General features: G+C 37.9%; 1 protein-coding gene across 2 annotated transcripts in view; it reads right to left on the reverse strand.

Moving 5' to 3' along the window:
• The window catches only part of PPP3CA (protein phosphatase 3 catalytic subunit alpha), a 294,575-nt gene extending 269,914 nt beyond the window's left edge, over positions 1-24,661 (reverse strand). For both annotated transcript variants that reach the window (XM_063107899.1, XM_063107898.1), the window contains exon 1: positions 23,943-24,661. In XM_063107899.1, coding sequence (XP_062963969.1) covers positions 23,943-24,000 — 58 coding nt within the window. In that variant the 5' untranslated portion in view covers positions 24,001-24,661. The remainder of the gene's footprint in view (positions 1-23,942) is intronic.
• Between the last annotated feature and the right edge of the window lie 217 nt (positions 24,662-24,878).

Consider the following 24,878-nt stretch of genomic DNA (forward strand, 5'->3'; position numbering starts at 1 on the left):
CATAAACATGACTTCAAAATCACTAATCAAAAGTCATTTTTTACAAAAGCTTATCAGAAGATAGAAAAAGGTATCATTTCACACATAACAAAGAAAATGTCCTTAAAATTCTCTAAATATTTTCTCCCCAGTGTTCCATTCACCATGGCATTAACCCCACCTTCTTCTCCCAATTCCTCTCTCTCAAAAACCTTCCTAGCTTCCCATAATCATTTTCCACAATCCATCGGACTGAACTCAGCTAGACAAAGCCAGCCAAACAGCCCTCAGCAAAAGAAAAGCAGGTCATGTTTCATCCCTTAAACACGGTCTTGGAGCTCCTCAACACATCCATACACACATACACACACAACCACACATACACAAACAACCCTTAAATTTCTCCAATGGTAAAGTGATATAATTTCTACTAATTCAATCCATAACCAAGATAGAAAAATCTTTCTTTTGAGTCATTTTGTATTTATAAAAAGTTATCAGATAAATGAATTTACTTCCCTACAATTTTAAATGATAAACATTCATAGTCTCTTCAAACTCTTTATATGGTTCTACTTTATGTGTTTTAGTATATTTTGTCATTTTTACAGATTTCCAAAGATCATGATTAAAATGAGGCTAAAAAGTAAACTTAAAAATAATGTCATATTAAAATACATTTGCTATAACAATATTATTTGTCACATCAAATTATATTTGGATACTAACCATATTATTTGTCTACTTTTTTTTTTCAAAATCAGAGAATACTATTTAATAAACTGGATTTTTGTGGATTTGGTCTACTTGATGATCCACTTGATGAAATTCTCAATAACATTTCAATCTTTTGAGAGACATACTGCATAATAATTAAATGGTGGGCTCTGGAACTACAGTCACTGATTGGGATCCCAGTATCACCACTTACAAACTTTGTGACCTTGGGCAAGTTATTCACTCTGCAACTCAGTGTTTTCATCTGTAAAATGTAGATAATAAAAATACCTATCTCTTGGAGTTGTTCTGGGTATTAAACAAATAATTATGTGCAAAACAGATTGGCACAGTAACCAATACATGTAATAACTCACTAAATGTTGCCTATTATTATTTCTCATTTTCCTTAAAAAATAGTTCCAGTGTAGTAAATAACATAGCGAAGCAATTTGGGAATATAAATTGCCAACTCAAAATGATAACATATTCACATGCATGCTTCTGAATACTGGAATTTGTTTTTAAGAAACAGATTCAGAAAAATTTAAGCCACTGAATGGTACAAAAAAAAAGTTAACTACTGAAATAACCTACTAACGTTTGTTCGTAAAAGTCCTGGCTTCAGCTCCAGCAACAATTAAGTTATTCCTGTTAAATTAAGTTTATAGCATATTTCATAAAGGAAACTTCAACTATTATATTTCTTTTAAAAGGTAAAAATAACTTTCCAATGAAAGGAAACACAGCAAAATATGTATTCTTCCTTGAAATACATTATAAAGAAACCATGGAAGTGGTAAGCAAACAGTCTTCATTAATGATATGCTCAGATTTCAGATTAGAAGTAGGCATCATACCTAACCAATCTTAAAATAAACCATTAATCTAGGAGTCATGATGTCTTATTAAAATTATATTTTTAGCATTGTATACATACAAATTGCTCTGTTTGTATATCAGTATATAGTACGAGCATAAAGATATGCAATAGATACTAAAAACAGAAATATGATAAATGTCTTCCATAAACAGAGTCATTAAAGTATTTATTTGTGGCTAAGGATGGAAGGGGTTTGGATTTGATATGTTCTTAAGTCCAAAACCTCATGCTTCAGTCCAACTTGAGGTCATCTCTCTATTATCAATACAAAGATGAAACCCTCTATAAATTCTAGAGAATTCCGACAGTCCAAAGTTCTGCCCACTAAACATTACCACTGGCACAGAACTCTGCACAAAAGGATCTGGAATCTAAGAAATGTGCAATGATAATTTGTTTGGAAATTCTTACTTTTTCTAAGCGCTCTATATTCTTAAATTGTTTTATACAGATTTTCACACCTCTCAAGGCAGACTAGGTACATTTTTGCTGAACAAGCCATCTCTCAACTAAAAACTGAAAGAAACTTAAATTGACAACAAATGAGAACATTATGAAGAAAGAAAATTAATTTTAAAAGCAGACACCCCTTGACAGAATTTCTTATAAGATACTGAGCTGCTGAAAACAAAGAATTCTCTCTGAGTTATACCAGATTGAAAAAAGCAGTTTGGTTTTGAAAAGGAAGAAAAGAGAAAGTTATCTGATCTTCCTTCAATAATGTGTACCCCTTCCCAAAAAGAATGAGCAACAAATTACATTATCACTTTTAAAAACTAGTGGTATGCTTTTTAAAAAGGAACTGAGGTTACATTCTGATTTTTTTTTTTTTTGTCTGTTTGGCCATGGAAAGTCTGCAAATTAGTGGAGGTGCCACATTTAAAGGTTCACTCACACTCATAAGCATGTGTGTAATGTTCACTGATTTCAATAAAAGGAGCTACAAGTTGTATGAACTAACTAGTCTTACTCAAAAGTACCCAAAACTTTCACATTACAAGCCATGTTACTTAATTAAAGCATACTAAACATACCCCTTTACAACTAAATCATCAATTTCAAATGTGCAGTAGATTAGGTTATGATAGGAAATTGACAGTAGTTCTTAACAGCAGTTCATTCCTTTCAGTAAGGATCAGGTTGAAGAGAAAAAAAAAACAAAAACTCTCAAATTAGCTGGAAAACTTGAGTTAAGAATCCACTCATGGATATTTAGAAGAGGTTTCAGAACAAAAATGTAATAGTATCAATTACTGAAAAATACTAAGAATGATAAAGCAGATCCATCAAAAACTCTTAAGTACAGCTGTCTTTGTGTTATCATATATGGTAGGCAGACTAAGTTGGGTGCATTTAGCCTCTGCACCTCAATTTCCTCACCTCAAATGGAGGTAACACCTGCTTCCTGGGATAACTGTGAAGAATATATAAGACACCGCTTGTATCTAAATTGCCTCTATGCAATCCCCAATTTCCACAGGAGTCAATGAATAGAGAAACAACATGTCAAAAAATTAACTAGAATCACTAACTCTAAGAAGATCAGGTAACATTATTCTAAGCTTATGAAAACTACTAAGAATTCATACACACATCATTAGTTGTATTTTTTTTTTTAATTCCAGAAGTAGCTTAAAAGTTTATATTTGAATTAGGCATTAGCATTTGAGATTAGGTATAGCATTAGGGAGGCATTCTCTATAAACTACCTAAAAGTAGCTACCTGAAAATGTAATCAACTAAAACTAAGTTGTTCACTTATTTATTACATTGTTATTAAAATAGTATATGTGCTATTAAAGTAGTATATTTGCTAAAGGAATATATTTTAAAACTGGATCAGCACAGCTATGTGCAGAATGGCACAGCTTGAATAGCATGTATGTATATACACACACAAATATATACAGACAATACTTCAAGGTGCTTCCTACAGTGGATGGGGCTCAGATTCTAAGCGATTGGTCATGGTTTTTAGAAAGAAACAAACTTCAAGTAGAGAAGGACAATGCTTCAGGCTACAAGGGTTTGACCAAAATATGACATAACCACAACTGTTCCTTCATTCTAATCTTATTCAACAAGCAATATTCTAATTTGTAATTAGGCTGTCATTAGTTTGTAAATACAGTGACCCAAGAGTGGGCACACAATCCCTTCAGCATCTCTGGGAGACATAATATGGAGTTTGATGCATACCGGGTCAGGCTTAATTCTGAGATCTCTAGTGAAAAGACCAGATAAGTCTGAATTTCCAGGTGGGTTATCTTTGCTCCAACATGGAAAAAGTTCACACAACTGTGAAGCCAGCTAAGAGGAAAGCATTACAGAAGGAAAACACTCATGTGCACATGAGTTTAAAGTCAAATCTATCTCTTGCACTCTCACTTACATGTTATTTTTAGTGGAACCCACGCTATTTTCTATCAAAAGACTCTTATCTAACACAGTAAACATGATTTATCCTTCTTTGTCCACCAGTGATCTGTGTGATAAAAAACTATGCCAGTTTTCTCACCTATATTTTAGAGGTGATAATGATTATAAACAAACTCCAAGATAGCAGATCTACATAGACAAAAATGTCCATACATGTTTATTTATTATGCATTTTAATTCTGAAATAGAAAACAGAAACAGAAGTCCTTTGGTACAACTGAATTACGGAGTTACATTATTTAACAAATAGACATAGTTCAGAAATCACACATATTTATTTGAAGAAACAAACACAAGTGCATTTCAGTTTGTGGTGTTACCTTGGCATGCATTATGACATATCCCTAAAACAAGGAAAAGCAATTCTTTCCCTAAAGGCTTAAAAATATTAGCAGGGACCAAAAAGTCCATCAGATGAAAATGAATGTCTTTCCATCTTCAGCGTTGACAATATAATTTTTGTTTTTAATGTTCTTTCTTTAAATTTTCTTCCCAAAAAAGCTATCTATAAAAGGACTGAGGAACAGGATTCATTTGTTGTTGTCATCTGGCACGAAACAAGGAAACTCTTCCAAGCATACTAAGTAAAAGTGAACAAGCCTCCAAAATGGGAATAACAGAACAAAAACAGAGGCAAGGAGCTTGGAACTAAGGGTGCACGAAGCTTCAAAAACAAGAGCAAAATAGTTTAATTTTATGCAGAAACAAGAAAAAACTGAAGAGTCCAATTTGAGAGCTTAAGTGCCAAGAGAAAGGTGTTTTTAGCAGCAATTCTCTGTGAAGAAAGAGGAAAAAGTAAGCGGACCAGAAAGGTAGCTGTCACAACAGAGGATGTCTTAACTGTGAAGACCATTTATAGTCATTTCCCCTGCAGGAGATTGGCCCTTTCTCTCAACCCCAATTAAGAACAAGAAATCCTTGTTTCATTTGCCCTTTAATATTTCTGCCCCAGAACTCTTGTCAAACGAGCTCTTTTGAATATATTTAGGCTTTCCGGTTAAATGTTAAATAAATAATAGCCACTCTCTTCACACAGCAATTTTTTCTATGCCAACAAAAACATGTCTAATCTTGCCCATAAAAAAAACAGTTACCATAGTCTATTCCAAAATGCACGCAAATCACTATTGCTACGGTCTGAATGTTTATGTACCCCCAACACTAAATTATGTTGAAATCCTAACCCCTAAGGTGATGGTATTAGGATACCAGGCCTTTGGGATGTGATTGAGTCATGAGGGCAGACCCTTCATGATTCAGATTAGTAAGTGCACTTAAAAGAGGCCCCAGAGAGACCCCTCACTCCTTCCACCACGTGAGGACACGGAAAGTAGGACCTCACCAGACACCAGACACTGAAATCTACTGACAACCTGATCTTGAACTTTCCATGCCTGAACTGAAACACCTATAGCTGTTCCTCAAGTGAAATTAAACTATAAAATACTACTATTCTAATGAATTGCTCTAAAAATATTCAACCATGCTACTATAGGGCTTTTGGGAAAGCAGTTATTTTAACAGCTAAAATTTGGATTTCTTCAGTGCCTATTACACAAGGAATCTAAAGTATTTCAACAAACCAAGGTTAATTGTTTGTGTGATGAGTGTTACTTGCCCCTCTTCATCCAACATAATGAGGAGTAACTGGAGTCAGAATACAAGTCTGAACACTTTGTGTCCCTGCTCTAATCAGAGATCCATTTTCCCTAAACGACAACAACAAAAACATGTTAACCTCAAGAATCTTTCAAATGTTAAAACCAGAAGGTTAAGAGTCTATGCCTTCATATATCAGCCACGTTTTCTCTTTAAGGTATGGAGTATATAATAACAATAATTATATCAGCAAATACTCATATAACACTTACTGTGTGCCAGGCATTCTTCTAAGCGCTTTACACATATATTAATTCATTTACTCTCCATAACAACTCTATAGGTAGGTGCTGTTATTACCCTGTTTTACAGATAAGAAAATTGAGGCCACGTAATTAACTTGCCTATGGTCACACAGCAAATAAGCAGCAGAGCCAGTATTCAATGAAGGTAGTTTGGCTCTAAACAACTCCACCATATGCAATCAGGGTAAGGAGCACATAAATACCTCATTTCTCTCCACTGTCCAGTTCCCTTCTACTATTTTGTTCATTTGGCTGCATTTGCTAAGCACTCAGTAATTGTCACTGAATGAACAAAGTACCTATATATGCCTGGAACTGAAGTCACTGACTTAAAATCAAATAGCCATGCACAAACAGAAAAAAAATGTAAGAACAAAAATAAAAATACCAAGAATCCCATCCAGTGTAATGATGTGAATATATTTAACAACTCTTGGTACAGTTTTTGTCCATTTGATGTTCCATATCTCCCTGCCTCCCTCAATGTAATTCTTCACCTAAAGATAAGAATGGAACAAAAACAGACAATTAATTTTGGTAGTATCTTCACTCCCTAGTGCCAAGGGAGAATAAGAACAGTGGAGAAGCTCAGTCCTGCATAAAAAAAATTATTTTATTATACCATCACCAATCAATTACCATCACCAAAAAGACTAAGTACAAGCCCAAAACTTCTTCTATCTTCAGTTCTTATTTAGTGCTATTTTCAAAATATGATTTACAAGATTAAATGTTTTTTTCAGAGCTAAGTAACTAAAAGATATTCTAGTATTAAATAGCGCATTTTAAAGTCTGGCTGAATGTAAGAATCACCTGGGAGATTTTTTTTGGACACATACCCATTCTGGGATCTCATTTAGAAAGTCTAATTTTAAAAAAACACTCACAGATACTGAGGCCTCACCTGGAGAGTCTAATTTAATTGGTCAGGGGTTGTACTGGGCATTGGTAACTTTCAAAGTTTTCCAAGCGATTGTAACATACAGCCATGCTTGCGAGGCACTGTTTTAAATGTCACCCAGGGCTTCTCAAGTTTTAATACACATATAAATTACCTGAGGATATTATTGAAAATGCAGATTTTGATTCAAAAGGGCTGAGATTCTGTATTACTGACAAGCTCCCAGGCAATGCCAATGCTGCTAGCCTACAGACAACTCTTTTGAGCAGCAACATCCTATCCCTCCATCAATAAATTATTGTAATCAGTACTAAAGGTGAGAAGGAGTGAGAAGATAGTATAATTCAAGGCACTATAGAATATTTCATCTCTGTGTAAAAGAGATACCTATCTTTGAAAAGCAACTTGAACCTACAAGAAATGATTATAGAACACAGGGCTAGTGTGAACTAAATGAGCTAATATGCATGAGGGACTTCCTAGGCAAGAGTCAGTACTCCATAAGTATTAGGTATTTCATTACTACTGTATTAATAAACAAGTGGCAAATGATGACTAACCATATCTAGAAAACTGAATGCAGATATGTAATTTGTTTTCTTGAAAAACACGGCTTCTATCTGTTCAGTCTTCATATTATGTCATACCCTCCAATACTTTAGACCATTTGTTATAGAGATAAAACACTAGTCCCATAGTCATACTTGTGCATTTGATAACTTGATATCTGGGATCTGCTTTAAAATATGAGTATTTCACCCCCCCCAAAAAAAAAGAAAAGAAAAAAGGAATAGAGGAAACCTAGTAAAATCTCCATAATTAATCTGTGGGACATGTACACAGGGGTTAACTTTCTTCTTCTCCTAAGTTCTATGTATATTTGAAATTTTTAAAAATAATTTTTAAATGTTATGTTTTGAATACCAGCTTCACTACTTACTAGTTCTGTGATCATGAGAATATTATTTAACTTCTCTGATTCACAGATTTCAGAATAGGTTTCCATATTAACTTTCTCACAGTATTACCTTGGGGATTAAAGGAAACAGAATTTGTGAAAATAACTGACACCAAGTAGGTCATATCATAAAGACAAATTTAATGTTAATCCAAATGGGTCCAATTTAAACAGAAGCAAAAAGAAAGGTAAAATGTTTCTTAAACAGAAGCCAGTGAATCTGAATATTGAAGACAAGATGCCATAATCTTGTCATTTCAGTTCTATTACTTCTTTCTGAACATTCCAGACCAGATTCCATCAGAAATTATAACAGGGAGCATTCAATGAAGTCTCCAGAATGCCATGTCCTGAAATAAATGCATAAAAAGGTTTCCTGCATGACAGCACAAGTTAACTGAGGCTGGCCTAAAAACAAACACCTTTTCTAGCTGCTATACTATTGCCCTGTCTATAAGGAACATAGCTTTTCCTGCCACTCACTCCATTCATGAAAATCCCTGAGCAATGCCTGGGGATAGCAGTTCAGGAGAAAAGTAATATCTTGAATACAGACCAAATAATCAAAAGCAAACTATCACTTCTGGTGCTATCTCTCCATAGGATAGAAGTTCAAATAAGAACAGGGGTACCTTTATTATCTGTAGTATAATTACATAATCATTTAAAAATACACATTACTGGTAATATTTCATCGTTCTGAAAATAAATAAATAAATAAAACCACACAAAACCACACAGTTGGAAACCTTGCAAAGGAGGAAAGGGCACAATTTCACCAATGTGGTCACAGTACATAGCAGATGGACAGAAAACAATTCATGCACATTTCCATTTATTAAGAATATTTAGAAGCAATGGCATACAGACTTACTTCTGTCCCAACTGAGTTTTAATCAAAAATTGTGACCGAATAGGACTCTAGCTACCTCTTTTCCATAAGAAAAAATTCTAAAGCCTGGAACATACCACAAACATGCTAGCCTCCCTCATGAGCTCAAGAAAGAGCAAAACCAGTAAAGTAAATTCAGAAGGTGTATTTACTACTGGAATTCTCAAAAGAACTATTTTTTATGTTAATCTTTTACTTTTAAATTTCACTCCTAATTACACAAATTAAATCCACATTTTTAAAACAGTATCCAAGCATGTCTCTTACATATTTTCTCACCTTGTTCATATATGGAACCACTAGAATGTTTAGTCATTGGCTACTTCACTTAGATATTCATATTTGAATACAGACTTACCTGATATTTTTCCTATACTTATAACATTCAAATTATCTATGTATGGAGTAGTAAACACTGGACAGAATCATATCTCAGTATCAATTTCCTTATAAGGTAAAGATTATTTCAAGCAAGGTCTGGCTTCAGGATTGAAATAAACACATACAACAGGAAAACTGTAATGTGTATTTTGTTTTTTCAGGCCATGAAAGATCTTACATTTCAATAAATACAAATTAACAAAACAAGAACTGTCAATGAAACACCCTAGCTGTATTCATATTTAAGAATGAAAGTTATTCAAATTTTTTCATCTAAATGTTAATAAACACTTTTATAAATAAACACCAAAACAAGTCATATTTGAAGTCTGAGGTTCACAAAAATGTCACATGGAGAAAAAAGGAAGAAAAAGAAAACAGGAACCCAAGCTGATTGCAGCAGGGAAGAAATTCCCCCACATGCGCAGGTATTCATCGTGAAGCAAGGGAAATAAGAATCCCCAGCATGAACCTGGAGCTCCCTGAATTTAAAGACCCAGGGAATCTAGGCAGGGTGCTAAATCTTCCTTTACACCTACACCTATGACCTGCAACTGTTTCAACCACAAGATTCTCAAATTAAGTCAAACCAAGTTCAGCTGGATCAGAAATATGTTTAGCAATCATGGGAACAAAGTAATAAATCTCTCCAATCACCTATCTTGGAAGAAGCACTAAAATTCTGAGTCACCACCCTTTTCTTCTGAATAATTTATTTTAAATAATCCATTTAAAAGTGCAACTTGGCTAGTCTTAAACATTCTTCATAGTACAAAATAGTTAAAAGTGGTAAATGAAAAATTCTGATCTCAAAACAATTTGCATTTGCAACTAGAATGCTACAATGAAACCACATAACTCCATCCTCAAAATGTTTCATGTGATGTCTCCTTGAAGTGGCTTTCACTTTAGCTATGTGTGGCTTCCTTTATTTGCTTTTGTGACAAAACTATGAAAATGAATATAAAAAAGCAAAGTCTCTACAACAAAGGCCATCAATGTACAATAACTAGCACTAGACTTTTTTTTTCATAGTTTTAACCTAGAAGAAAAATTCGAGGTCCAATAAAAATGACTTCTTTATGTAACTCATAGTTAGCACTTCTTTTGACGTTTTGGATTAGTTTGTCTTGTACCACCATGATAAAGTCAGTAATACCAAGTAAAGCCTCTTTTAGAGTCCACTCCCATTGTGTGTGTACCTCAGCTACATATTTCTGCAAAGTATAAAGACTTACACCATGAAAGTACTAGATTTTTCTCCTACAGACAGGGCCACTGATGGTCCACCAAAATAATTTCCTGCAGTGGCAATATTTTACATAAAAACAAATCCCTAATAATGTCTATTTTGTATCAATTCATTGATACTGCCTAATGAATGCAGCCTTATCTGCCTGTCAAATTAGTATTATGGTGGTAAAAGCCGAGATCTGGAGTCAAGACTTGGTGTCTTGACCACTTACAAGGTACTTAAAAGGAGCACACATTCATTTTAGAAAAATCATCCTAGTGACAACGTGAAAATATTAATGTATGGGAGGGGACAAGGTTGAAAGCAAAAAGACATGTTAGGAGGCTCCTACAGAACTAGGTGAAGTATTTAAAAAGCCTGAACTGAGTGACATGTTTAACTAACTGAATGAATTGTGGTACCATCACCCAGAATAGGAAACACAGGCGAACAGATCCCCCGATTTACTTTCAACATACTCATCCACAGCGACTGTTGTATATAGGGTTTGAGAGACAGCTCCAAAGACTAGGTTGCAAATGCAGATGTTCTAGTCATCAGCCTAAAAGCAGTAGTCAATCCTGTAAGTGCAAGGAAATGACACTGCCTGGAAGAACTTATAAAGGGATAAAAGAACATCAACATTTAGGATTCAGTCAAAATGAGCTGGCAAACAAGTCAGAGAAAGAGGAAATCTACAAAAGCCAATGAGGACAATGTTGCAAAAAGAAAGAGGTGGCCCATCATGTCAAATGTCACAGAAACCAGCAAATGGACAGCCACTGCGGACCTTTGCCAAACTGTCTCAATGGAATGGTAAAGGTCCCCAAACTACAATGGATTTGACTGTGAGTAGGAGGTGAGGAAGTATACACTTTAATGCAAATTCCTTGTTCTAAAAGCAGAAAGCTTGGCTTTCAAAGGAGCTGTCCAACAGCAAAATAACAATACCTAACATATTGAGGGCTCTTTCTAAGCAGGCACTAGGTTAGGGATTTTACATACAATTTCTCTCATCTTTACAGCCAACTGACAAAATTAGTACTATCATTTGCAATTTTCAATAAGAAAAACAGGTTCAGGGTGGCTACATGACTTGTCCGGGGACACACACCTGGCCTTCAGAGGATTCAGGATTTAAATCCAGGTTTTGTCTAGCTGTAAACTAATATTTTTTCCACACCTAATGCTGCCTTCCCATCACCAGAAGTATTTTTTGGGGGGGGTGGGGGAATGACTTGTTAACCATCTAACAGAAATACCTTTTTTTTTTTCGAAAGAGAGTTGAACTTTTGACTTTTAAAGTCACTTCTACTTCAATAGCCCATGATTCTATCTCATATACCCTACTCACAGGTGACTTATACATAATAGCTACAGAATTCCAGGTATAAACACTCATCACTCCTTTTACAGCACCTTTTATGCCATCTTCATTTTAGCAAAAGCGCAATGTGCTAACACATACCTATATATACACTATACCCAGAGAAAATTTGTATTGGTTATACTTATTTTTGCCAAAAGTGAAAGTACAATATATAAAGACAGTTAATCACTCCCTTTTCTGCACTCCCACAGCATGTTGCACCTTCTGCTATTAAAATAATTACAAGATACACTGTGATTTACTTCTGCCTCCCACACTGGACAGTAACCTTCAGAGATCGCCTACCTTAACTTAAGCCTCAAGAACGTTGCACAGAACCAGGCAAGCAGTGGGCACTCAAACTCTGATGCACACAGGACAGGATGGAAGGGTGGGCAGGAGAGTGGATGGAAGGTTTGATAAGTGAAACAAATATTTTTTTCAACAGCTATTTTACACTCAATAGATTAATCTATTTACCAACTGGGATATCATATCATACAGGGGACGAGGTGGCTTATATGGAAAATTGAGTGATAATTACAAAAGGCATGGGACATGGATTTTAAAAGAGGCATAAAAGTTCACTCTCAAAAAGGCTCCTGAAATACAAAATTTTTCCTGAATTCAATACCATCCAAAAGGAAGAAAATTTAGTCAATTCACTAAATTGTGTTTTAAAGATCAGTTACTTTTGAAACTTGTATCAAAGGTGGCCAATCTTATCCTAAATACATAATTAATCATGGAATTTCAAGCATGGTAGCCTCTGGGAGATATTTGAGAAGAGAAGTCTTCATAGAGCATGTTGAAATCACTCCAAAGGTGCCTACCTAAATGTTCCAAGATCTACTCAATTTACAGACCTGGCTAGCAAAGGTGTATGCTGTCATAGCAGATCTCAGCCTTTTCCCCATAGAAATGCACATGACATTCACTTCCACAAAACACTAGCATGAGTAAACACAGGTTCTAACGAACTGCCATCAAAAATATTCAGGGAAATACAAGACTGTATAATTTCCACTATGATTACAGGCTGATCAGTAAAATCAAGCAGGCTGAAAGTTACGCAAAATGCCCACCATGACAGCTGCAGCTCCATACCCTCAAGTCAGAATGCCAGCAACAGTAACATTTTAGGGCTGAACTTGAATCCACTTTAGTTTATATATAGGTATTTTAAAATAAGTCATTTGCAAACTTCTGTACGATGTTATCACCAGCTGTTAATACCTCACAGCTGAGTGTAACACAGCAATGTGTTGTGACACCATAATTGGAAGCCACTGGCCTCCTTCAGGTCTCAGTGAAACTTACACTAGTTATCAAATTACAATTGAAGGGCTGTCTGGTTAGCTCAGTTGGTTAGAGTGCGGTGTTGTAACACCACAGTCAAGGGTAAGAAGGTCAAGGGCTCAGATCCCCACACAGGCCCGCCACACACACACACAAAAAATTATAATTGAATCCATTGGGTTATCCAAATTCAATGGCCTTAGGAGCTGCTTATCTAACATTCAAAAACTGGACACAGATCAGGCAGAAGAGGTAGGTTTGGCTCTGGTCAAGTGTGGAGATGAGTTGCTTTCACAGTGTGATTTGAAAAGTAAACAAGAGACATGTGGCCTGTCTGCCAATTACCCCATTAACACCACCATGGTGCCATGCTATCATCCTGCCTTCATTACTTGTGTTTATAACGTATAAAAGGCAAAAGAAACACCTCTAGAAAATCACTATTTAAATGTATCTGCCATTTACGTTTTCTGTGATACTCCTACATATACAGATTAGGTATTTGAGAACTTGAAGCTGCAGAAGGCCTGGGAAAAGATTCAAGTAAAGAGAATTTCAATGGGAAAGGCATAAGGACTAACAGCATCATGACAGTGGCAACCCTCATCCAGCCAAGGAATATCATGGGATGCTGGCTGCCTGTGCAAGACTTTTGAGTCCCAAGCAGCTTGAAGGTCAGCATGAGGACATAGAAGAGCAAGGCAAGAGTACTGAAGAAACTGAGCCAAAGGTGCTGGAGGTTCCATGGAAGGCGGTGAACCAAGATGAACCTCTGTTTACTTCTCCATTTTCAAGGGACCCAACAACCTGACTTGTATTTGTATTTAAAGGAAGGCTACTAGGAAGGGGAAGTACCTAGAAACCATCCTGTGTGGGGAACAGCTAGAAGACTTAAGAATAAGGAAGTTGTTTTTAATATTAAATAAGCTCTCCTGTGGAAAACAGGTAAGGCTCATTCTATGAAATTCTATAGCGCAATGCTAAGAAAAACATGTGTACTCAGAGCATCAGACTGCAGTCAAGCATAAGGAAACTTTTCTTGCACACAGAGATGTCCCCGATGGAGAGGTCTTATACAGTTGGGAGATCCCTCTCAACAGATGGGTACATGCAGTGGTGGGATTACCATCCACTGGGGAGGCTGAACAGTGGGTAGCATGAGGGGTGTTCCCCATTTGGGGTGGCCTGAGCTAAGATTCTGGTGCACCTTCGAATTCTAGGAGTCTGATTTGTTTGTTATGTGTAGACTCAGACATGAGCAAGTGTAAGAGATAAAAGGTGCTCCTCCCCAGCACCCAATCAAGAGGACTGGTTTGGGGCCAGATGGGAAATTAAATTTCCAAGGTTCCTTCCGGCTTCAAAATCTTATAATTTTCAGTTTAGATTATTCTTTAGCACATAAACAAGTCCACATTTACAACCTTATGAAAATAATTCATTCTCTCCATTCAGAAGATCCCCATAAACCATTCCAGCATTAAATGTCCCTTACTGTTTGTTTGTTTGTTTAATTCATTTAAATCTTGGAAGTGCCCAAGTATTATTTTCTCTTCTTCAGTTGATATGGGTGAAAGACAACATCTAAGTGTGATCCACTATAGAAAGAGACTTTCCAATACATGAAACCTGTAGTTAAGTCACCACTCAGCAATTTCTTATTCAGACTGAATAATCTCTTAGTTCCTGCCCCTATTTAGTCTTTAATCATCTTGCGGACTTGTTTTTTAATATACTCTGAAATTTTACACATCTGTTTCTGGAAGGGCATATGAAATGAGACTAAGCACTGATGCAGAATTCAGACCAGAGGTGAGGCAACAGAGATTCCCTCCCGGTTGCTGAATGCAAATTGGCAGAAGTTAACGATGAGATTTTATGTAGGAAACTATAGTTTCCCTAGTCTTCAACTCCTTGTAATGAAAATATTTCTGTGCCAGGGAGACAGAGTTGATCCTCACCCATCCGAGAGACTGGAAATATTGCTTCAGAAACAAAATAAAATGGAGCTTGGAAAACCCCAGCTGGCCTGCTTTAATCCAATGCGCGTACAGCCAAGTCTGGGCTGATACAAGTTCAGTGGTCATCTGCAAAGACAGGGCTGAGAGCAGGTGCCTTACTGCCTCCCTGTTGGTGTGACTTCCAGGGCCAAGCTTTTCTAAAGACACTCACCATCTAGAAGTGCCATCAGGAGAGCTAACTCATGAGCAGCAGGTACTCATGTTCTACACCTGAAAATTTCTATTGGTATATACATAGTTAGGCATCTCCTATCTAGGTGTGCAGTATGTTTTACATTTCTGTTCTGTTTCCTTAATTTATTAATTCATTTGCATGTGTACATTCTGAAGTCTAATCTGAGCTCCCAGATGCTTATCACACAGCTCTCCCCAGTTTAGCATCATCACCAGTCTTCCTGAGAAAGAAACCATCCACCTTTGAGAAAAATCAACGTATACATCTTTTGATTAACACTGATCCACTAAAAACCAAGCACTTCCCCTGGGGAAGCCACTCCTGCCAGTTATTGTTCTGCATGCTGGCTATTGGGCTAAAACTATAAAATCCCAGTTAATGGAACAGATATCAAAAATTCATGTGAAAACATACTTCTACAGAACTGGGACTTACAAATCAAAACTCACCGGATGTTTGTGAGCTGACCATGATTTAAAATCTACAAAATTTCAAAATAGAAAAGAACCCTATAACCTAGAAATGTAAACCCATCTTATCCTTAATCTGTTATTTCATTCATTTACCAGCCATGTATCAAATGCCTATTACAAAACTAAGGACACAAAGATAAAAGGAACCAAGCTCCTCTCTCCAGGGCTTTCCATTTCCTGGGGAGGAGAGGCAGACAAGTAAACAAATCATCACAGCAACATGTTCTTATCAAGGTGTCCTCTGTGAGAAGGAAGAAGCTGAGTCCCTTCAATTCAAATGTCAGGTGATGCAGGTCCCAGAGGAGGTGACATTTGAACTGAAGCTTGAATGAAAAGAATTGAATGATCAGAAAAACTGTTGTTATCCCAATAATCAGGCCCATGCAGAGAAGGTATGTGTGTACTTTAATAGCATTACATATACATAGCAAACCAACAATGCCAGATTTTGTCATTTAAAACAAACAAACAAAATCAAATTCCTTTTTAAAAAGCAAACAACAACAAAAAAAAAAAACACAAACTTAAAATCCTGACTCAGATTCTGTCATTTTAAGAGAATGTATTGTGTTGTTAATTTAATTTAATAAAACAGCATAGCTTATGAGATGTTTAAAAACGAATGTTAATGGTGCAAAGCCCACTTAGAAAAATATAACGAGTAAGCAGAGTCTGCACCACTTTTTTTTTTAACCTCTCATAGCCCAAATGTCCTTCCACTGGATGGCATCCAATGACATTCTGGGGACCAGAGGAGGGCTATGCTCAAGAAGGCTGCATTTCTGTATTGCAAAATCATTACAGAAAATGATAAATTGAGATGTAAACAAAGAAAAGAGGTTTTTTTCCTTTTGTTTTTTTCATGATACTTGCCTGGTCATTTTCTCTTCAGATCTAAATATACGGAATAATTAAACTATATAAATCATCCAATAAATCAAACACTGAGTGATTAACATATCTTTTCCCACTTGTCAAAACTTGATCACTCTAAGGGGAAATAACACAAAAACTAAAAGTTTTCAAGTTCAAGCTAACAAGCTAAGTTGAAAATTATTTAGCTTTTTTAATTCAGCAGGCATAAAGTCAATTCAAATGATCAAACAACAAAACTGCCCTCAATCTAAACTGTATGCCTTATGTATGCCCCCTTCTTATACTCCACTTCCTGATTGAGCTGGAGAAGGAACAATTCCAATTCAGTCACCATATAGAACCATTTACAAAGAATCAGAATATAATAGGCTCAAAATAAACATATAATTTGTCTCCACTTATTGTTTCAGAAGGCACATGAGACTTTTGCAATGCCCCAATCATTCAACAAGAATTTATTCTGTGCATAAGAAGGAAAACATTGAGTGAGGCACCACTGGTCCAATGACCATATTTTCCAAATTAAAACTCTGAATATACATATTAACAAATAATTTTATGCAACTTCCAAAGTATATGCAGCAACCTGGAGATATAGTTTAGACACTGACACACCAGAATTTCCAAAATATTCTAATGTTACACAGAAACAACTGAACATTTTAAATCAGAACATAACTCCTCCTCCCAAAAAAGAAAAACTGGGACAATACAGTCACCATAGAAGGAGACTCTCTTTATGTCTCAGAATCTTAAAGTTGATAGGTAGAATTTTTTTTTTAATTTAGCTCCATATAATAAAATTTTCTCTTTGGATATCAACCATCATTCTTCTGGTTTCATAACTGTAGAAAGTACCTGAAATTGACAATCGTTGTAAGATGGTAAATCATAATCTGGAGGCAGCTTTTATAAATCCGGTATCTCTTGCAAACGCATGCAGAATTTCCAGTAGTAAGACACAGAAGTTCATAAAACGTCAGACAGACCATCTTTTAAAATAGAGTCATAGTATTATTTTGTTGTGAGGCAAAACCATAGATTAGGGGAGTAATAAAAAGAAAAACACAAAGTTTTCCTCTCTATGATGATTTCAAAATGAATCTTTCTTAATTCCAAAATGCCGCATTTTAATAATTTATTGCCACTTCCTCAGTCAGTGTTTTTATTTTTTTAATACCTAAGGCTTCCACTACCTGAGTGCACATTTGTGAATATGGACTGGAGATCCCAGCAATGAGTCTAGGTCCTCAAGTTGATAGTCCACCTGATTTAAGCCATTATTCAGAACAGCTAACCATGGAGAAATATGAAATTAACCTGACTTCGTATACAAAATATAACTGACAGCTTCATATAGGAGACAGAAGTATTGTAAAATAAAATGAATTAAAAATGCTGAAAATGTCAATAGTACTAAATACTTAATTTGCAAACTGAAATCCTGTTTCAGTGCCTACATCATTTCGATTTCCACCACCTCATTTTAAAAAGGACTGAAACACCTAAAAAGCATTGGCTAATATTTTCACTTGAGCTTTCTCTAGAAATTAACAAAATCCTGAAACCAGAGCAATAGTGTGGGTCATTATCTGTAGCCCAAGGAGGCTTATGACGGCACTCTTCGAAATAAAAGTAAATAAAACTCCTTTGCAGGAAAGTATGCTATTTCTATTTCTGTGTATATATTTATCCTGAATAGAAAACAATGTTTAACAGTATTTCTTTAGTGATTTTCACGCCAAGATCAAATCGGGTTATAACATTTATCCAGAATTTTATATTTCTGCTAAATACAAATATATAAAAGCTTCTTCTCCTAATCAAACTATTTACACAGCTAGTACTTTAGTAAAACAAAAGGTGATGACACCTTAAATATACCAAAGAAGTGAAAACTTTCAAAAATAAATTCAAGGAAATTTTTAAAAATATCTACAAAGGAAAGAACTTGCTTATTACACTTACCACATTCTAGTCCCACCTGTGACCACTCTATTCTGTCTCCATTTCTTTAATTATAGAAATGAGTGTCATCAAAAGCTACTGTTGCAGTCCCAACACATTCATGGCTTTCAATATTAATGGTTCTGACTATAATCGAGTGACTTGAAAATACTAACACATCATCATTTGTAATTCTGTGTCACCTATAACTGAAAGCACCATTCCCAGGTGAGTAGACCAAGGGTAACCACCCAGCCTCCCATATCCCATTTGATGATCCTCTGATCCTCACAAATGAGTGGTGAGTACAATTATTGCCCTTTTATGTATTGGGAAAGTAGCCTATGACATTATAATATATAACAGGAGAATTACAGAAAGTAATTCAAGATCTCACCATGTGCCTCTTGAATATCAAGAGACTGCAACACAAAAAGTTGCTGACAAAATTGGCAAAATTATATTTTAGCAATTATCAAAACTCCATATCATGAATCATCATTCTTCATAGTTCTAGAAGTGTGTCCAATATACTTTCACAAAACTCTCAAAATGGTAATTTAAATGTATTTGCTAAAAGGAGAGTATCTCTAGAAAAATGCTATTTCCAATGAGGCCACTCTAAATGGATTCTTCATTTGATTTCATAATTAGTTTCAACTTTACACAAAAAAGATTAGGAAAAGCATAAGAGGACAATTATAAAAATTATAAATGCACAGCATATCAAAGTCATATTTCACATCTCTAAAATTACAAACAAAAACAGGCCATAAAGAAACAAATAGATTTAAAAAGGCATATGTCTTAACTAATATAAACAAAAGTTAGAGTAAACCTCATTAAGTAGATTCTAAGGTGTTAATTTTTCACATTTTAACTGGATGTCTTAAAGTATATTGTCCATTTAAAGTAAAGGTTCATCCCCACACTTCCCAAAAAACTATCATTTTTTAAATGTTGATTCTTCTAACTGATGGCATTTTAGAGTCTCTGGAATTCCCCTGAATTCCAGTCTCAATTGTTGCCTTAAGGCTTTCATTCACAGAATGTTTTGAAAACAATGCACTTGTGCTATATTCCCTTATAGTAGAAGTCCTGAAAGGAAATATTAATGAATAGATCAACCTAATTTGTAATTAATAGCATCAAGTTGCATGCTGTTCACTAGGTTCTGAAAAGGATTTGCTCTCTTAAGCATATGAAACATATGGGAACTACATTGTTTATAGTATTAGATTAGCAGACCCCTTTCTTCACATCCAGGGCTGATGTAAACTTCAGTCACCAAACATGGATGTTCAATCATAATAAATTTAAATTAACGATACTGAATTAATGAGGTTTCACTATACTCAAATGAAAAACCAGATAAATGAAACAATTCAACTGATGGTAATAAAATGTCAGTAAAATAAATACACAATGAGCTCTTCTTGGTATGCCACAAAGAAATGGCATTATTTACTACTCCATTTCAAGATCCAAACATGACAGTTATTACTACTGATGTAGCAATAAGAATGCTACTAATGCAGCATATTCTTGTTTTCTTTTTAAGTAGTATTATCAGCTCACTCAGCTAGAAATACTGGTAACTTGAAACCTCATTTATTTAATAAAATTTTGCTTAACTAGCATCTTCTTGCTTATAGGATCTTAGATATCTTCCCAGAATTTTCCTATGTGTACTTTGACTATACAAAAAGTATAGAACCTGACAATACACGGAAAAACAGCTCATTCCCCATAGCCAAAAGCACACAAAGCACACCAGTGCACTACCTAGAGTTTTTGAGATTCCCCAAAACTCTTCCCAGGAATTTACCTCTCAGCAGCCTAACATGGTATCTGAAATTTCTACCATTAAAATCAGTTTGGGTTAAAGTAAAAGGCCCACTACAGAATACTTGGAGATGGGAAGAGAGGGAAGGTAAAGAGATGTAACAAAGCCACACTCTCATTATCACGTACAGTTTAATTTCCTCCAAGTATTTTTAACTTTCATGCAGAAAAATTCTACCACCTAAATTGAGAATGTTAGAGCCAAAGTATTCCGGGCAAGAACATGCAGAGAGAAATTAAGAGAAGCCAAAGTTTGGAATAAGGCCTGCAGGGCACCACTGCAGAGAAAAACCAGACTATAGGGTATGCTGAGAGGAAGGGAGATAGTTATTGTTCTATTTATTGCCTTCCATCTTCAGCTTTATAGCTATGCAATGTTTCTTTAAAAAAATAATGTAAATAAGCAAATTCTTCTGATTTCAACAAATGGCATTACCAAGATGTTTTCTCCGAATTCTTATACTTTCCATTGTTTTCATCCAAGAGTACAAATGAAACAACACTGGTTTTGCTAACTGAAGTAACTTTTTTTCTGAGGTAATCTAAATGAATGTTTTTCATTTCCACTGTCATCATTCCCTTTCAATTGGGTTTAGAAAACTGGTCAGGGACTCTGAACACACTCTAGCAGATTCTATAAACCTAAAAATGACATAGTTGTGACTTAAACTCAACCTACCTTTCTAAAGTTGCATTTTGGAAGTACAAATCAAGAAAGCCGTCACACATCGTGGTATTACTACAAACAAAACCACAAGCACAGCTTTATTTGTAAATAGTAATTTGCTATACAAAAAAAACCAGATCACACTGATGCAGATAAATGTAAACAAATGCCATGGCATGCCACAGTAATAATGATCTGAATATTTCTTATTTCTACATGCATATACAGTAAATACTACTATATACGCTTTGTAAAGGAGAAAAAACTTAAGGAGCACAAATATTTCCTCAAGAATAATTCCTTTCCTCCTTTAAAGATGAGTTAAAGACTCACCACTGAATAAAGTTCTAACAAAAATCTAGGGTAAAGTTATGGTTTTGTGAACAATGTGTTATCTAATTTTTGCAAATATAAAAAATAATTTAACAATTTGTTTTCCATTCAACATGCATGTGTATACATATACAAGAGAAAATGTTATTTCTCAGAGGACTGATAATCAAAATAGATTATCATCTCGAATAACTAGTCATAAAGATCTATGTATGACAAAATGTTGAATCCAACCTTGATAATGCCTTTTAAGCCAACAACATAAAGTCTACAAGAAAGCATAAGAGAAATGGCAGCGGTGTGCCCATCGTAAAAATGGAATTCAACAATAAAACTTCTTTCTATCAACAAAATTTCACATTTAAAGTTTCACATCAGGATCTCCATCACAACAAACACAAAATTAAATTTTCCTATTTTAATTCTATTATCCACATTTGTATTTCAGTTCTGCAAGAATATGTAAATCAAATTTTATGGATGGGTGTAATAGTATGTATACTAATTGTATAACATTGGAAAAAAGTGAGGCACAATACCTATCAATAGTTGAATGGGCTCTTACATACTAACAAATAAAAACACCGAGCCAAAATGTATGAAAAATTATTTTTACATTGTTCACTCGATGGCAACTTCATATTTACATTAAGAATCTTCATTTTGTGATTTAAAACAGGGAATGTGACCCTATGTGTGCACATGAGTGCTCTTTTTAATTGCCAACACATTTACTGGTATCATTTGAATTGTAAGCTTTGTGTTGTTTTGAAAATGAGTGATCCTAACCTACAGATTGGAACTACACCTAAACTTCACACATCAGAGAGGTATTTCTCATTCTCTGATATTTCAACTAAAGGTCTTAATTTTTTAAAATGTCAACAGAAGCCTTTAATATAAACATGGTTTTCTTGAATGAATCTGAATTGACTGTTTACATGAGAATCCATGGCTGCGGAAAAAATAATAAAATAGTTGTGCATCTGTCTGTAGTCCTATTTCAAGTCATTTTTGCAGAGCTATTTCCTCATTATTTTGATGGATCTATGAATCCTACGCTGAAGCAGGAGTGATTCCAATATAACCAAAACAAGATATTTTGTTATCTTTCTCAAAAAAAAAAAAGTACACATTTCCCTCATCATCACCACCACCACCACACACGCACACATACACACACAAATTACTTTAAAAAAAAAAAAACTAAGCAACCATGAAAGGAAACAGAGATCTTCTCTGAAACCCCAAAAGGATTTATGTATCACGGTCTTTAGGCTGGTGGGGTACTTCACCTAATTGCTCATGGTGCAAAATACTTTACTGCCTGGCATTCTAGTTGCATGCTGTGGTCACATGAGATAGCATCTCTGTTCTACATACAACTCTCTCTCTCTCTCTCTCCCCCCCACCCCGCCCCCACCAGCGCTGTTTCCAATTTCAGAGGCCCGCTCCGCACACAGCCCATACCCATCCCTGCTTTGCTAGGTGTCCTGACCCCGGGAATGAGGGATACTACTGAATTCTGGAGGATCTGCTTTGTTGTCATCCTTCCAGGATTCATAGGATTGTTCCTCCTCATACTCCCACCTGGGACTATAACGAGGACAGTGGATTCCCCGTGCGATAGAGAGGACGACCACTGCCTGTCCCCTTCCTCACCCCACGCAGCCCGCTTCTCTTTGCTAGCAACTCCAAAGCCATCCCTGCGAGAAGTATATAATGCCGGGGCGGGGGAGAAAAGGCAGTAATAGGAAACAAATAGCCCGTTACAAAAGGGGAGGAAGGGGCACGGAGGAAGCGAGTGGTGAAGTTACCACCAGGGAAGTATGCACGAGCAGGGAACCCTTCAAGAGCAATGACAGGTCGGCAGGGGACCGCCCGGGGTGGCGAAGGAGGTTGGAGAACTGCTTTTCTTCTTTCCCGAGGCACGCGGAGGGAATCCCGGGGGCGGTGGCAACGGGGGCTCTCAGGGTCATTCCCCGCCTCCCGCGCCCCCCGCGCGTCCCCTCAGCCACCCTCCTGCCAGCGGCCGCCCCCGCCCCGCGCGGAAGGAAGAGCCGGGCTCCCCCCACGCTCTCCCGCTCTCTCGCGAGTCCTGTGCAGGCCTTCCAGGGGGAGGGGGAGGGGGCGCCGAGGGAATTGCTGCAATAGAGCGCCGAGAGAACCCTGCCCGAGCGAGGCAGTCGGTGGAAAGCCACGGCCACATAAAAATGCCATATTAATTTTTTTAAAGCCATAAATCACCCCTCCCTCTGCAAAAGAAAACCATAAACCCGATCCCATGCAAGCCTGCGAGCAGCCACCCACTTCCTATTTCTGTCACAGCAGCTACACCCTGCTAGCAACCACCCCCCGGGCGCCCCCTCCCGCCACCGCCACCCCCGCCACCGCCACCCCCGCCGCCGCCTCCCCGCGGCTCAGCCATTTGCCAACTGACGCCCCCGTCAATAAAAATGCCCCAAGTGGGGCTGGGGGGAATCGCGTGGGGGGGGGGCGCCACGGGAAAGAGGGGTTCGCGGGTTGCACAATATCCTAGAAGGTCTGTGGCTGGAGCAGGGAGAGGAGAACCCAAGGCGCGGGGGAGGGGAGGCGGCAGCCCGGGCGTCTGCGGCACACGGTGCACCCGGGCGACCGTGGCGCTCCGCTTACCTTTCACCACCCTGTCGGTCGTCGACAACTTGGGATCAATTGCCTTGGGCTCGGACATCTCCAGCCGCCGGGGGACAACGACGCGCTGCTCGTCAGTCCAACTGCACACGCCGACCGGACCGGCGGGCCAGACACTCTACGCCGCCGCCGCCGAGCTGCAAACCGCTTGGCTGGAGGTCTGGGCTCTGAGCTGGCTTTAAAGTTACTGCCTTCTCCGCGCGTCCCTCCTCCGCCGCCGCCTTCACTCCTCCTCCGCCGCCGCCAGCCCCGCCGACTCGCTCCGGGCTGCGCGTGTGTGGAGGTTATTTATTTATTTTCTGAGCACGCCTCCCGGTTCTTCTTTTATTCTTGGGGGAAGGGGGATGGGGAGAAGCAGCGCACACACGAGCACCACCCCGGCACGGAGACCGGGCACCGCGGAATAGAGCCCCACGCGCGCACACAGCCGGGATTAAGATCGATCACATGGGGAGGGCAGGGGGCGAGGAAGGAGAGGCAGGGCCGCCAATGTCAGCGCCACCAGCCGCGGCTCTGCGTCCCCGGCGGCGGAGAGGCGGCCGCCGCTGCTGCTGCCGCTGCTTCCCCACACGGAGCGCCGCCGCTGCTGCCGCGGCCGCCGGAGACGTCCCGCCGCCGCGCTCGCCTCTGCCTCCCCGCGCAGCTCCTTCACTCACACAGGCACAGCCGTGGAGCTCGGCAGACACAGTCCGAGCCACAACCTACCCTCCGCCGCCGCCACCGCTGCCGCCGCCGCCGCACCCGCCTCCGCCTCCTCCCCTTCCTCCTCTCGGCCCCCGCCTCTAGCGCCCGGGCAGCATCCTCCTCCCCGCAGAGCCCGCCCCCGGCCTCCGCCGACGTCGGAGCCCCGCACTCTCATTGGCTGGGGTGCGTTTCACTCACTGCCAGGTGGTGGACTCCTCGCTGGCCCCGCCCCCA

Source organism: Cynocephalus volans, chromosome 9, assembly GCF_027409185.1.
Source record: "Cynocephalus volans isolate mCynVol1 chromosome 9, mCynVol1.pri, whole genome shotgun sequence".
In the NCBI taxonomy this organism is placed as follows: domain Eukaryota; kingdom Metazoa; phylum Chordata; class Mammalia; order Dermoptera; family Cynocephalidae; genus Cynocephalus; species Cynocephalus volans.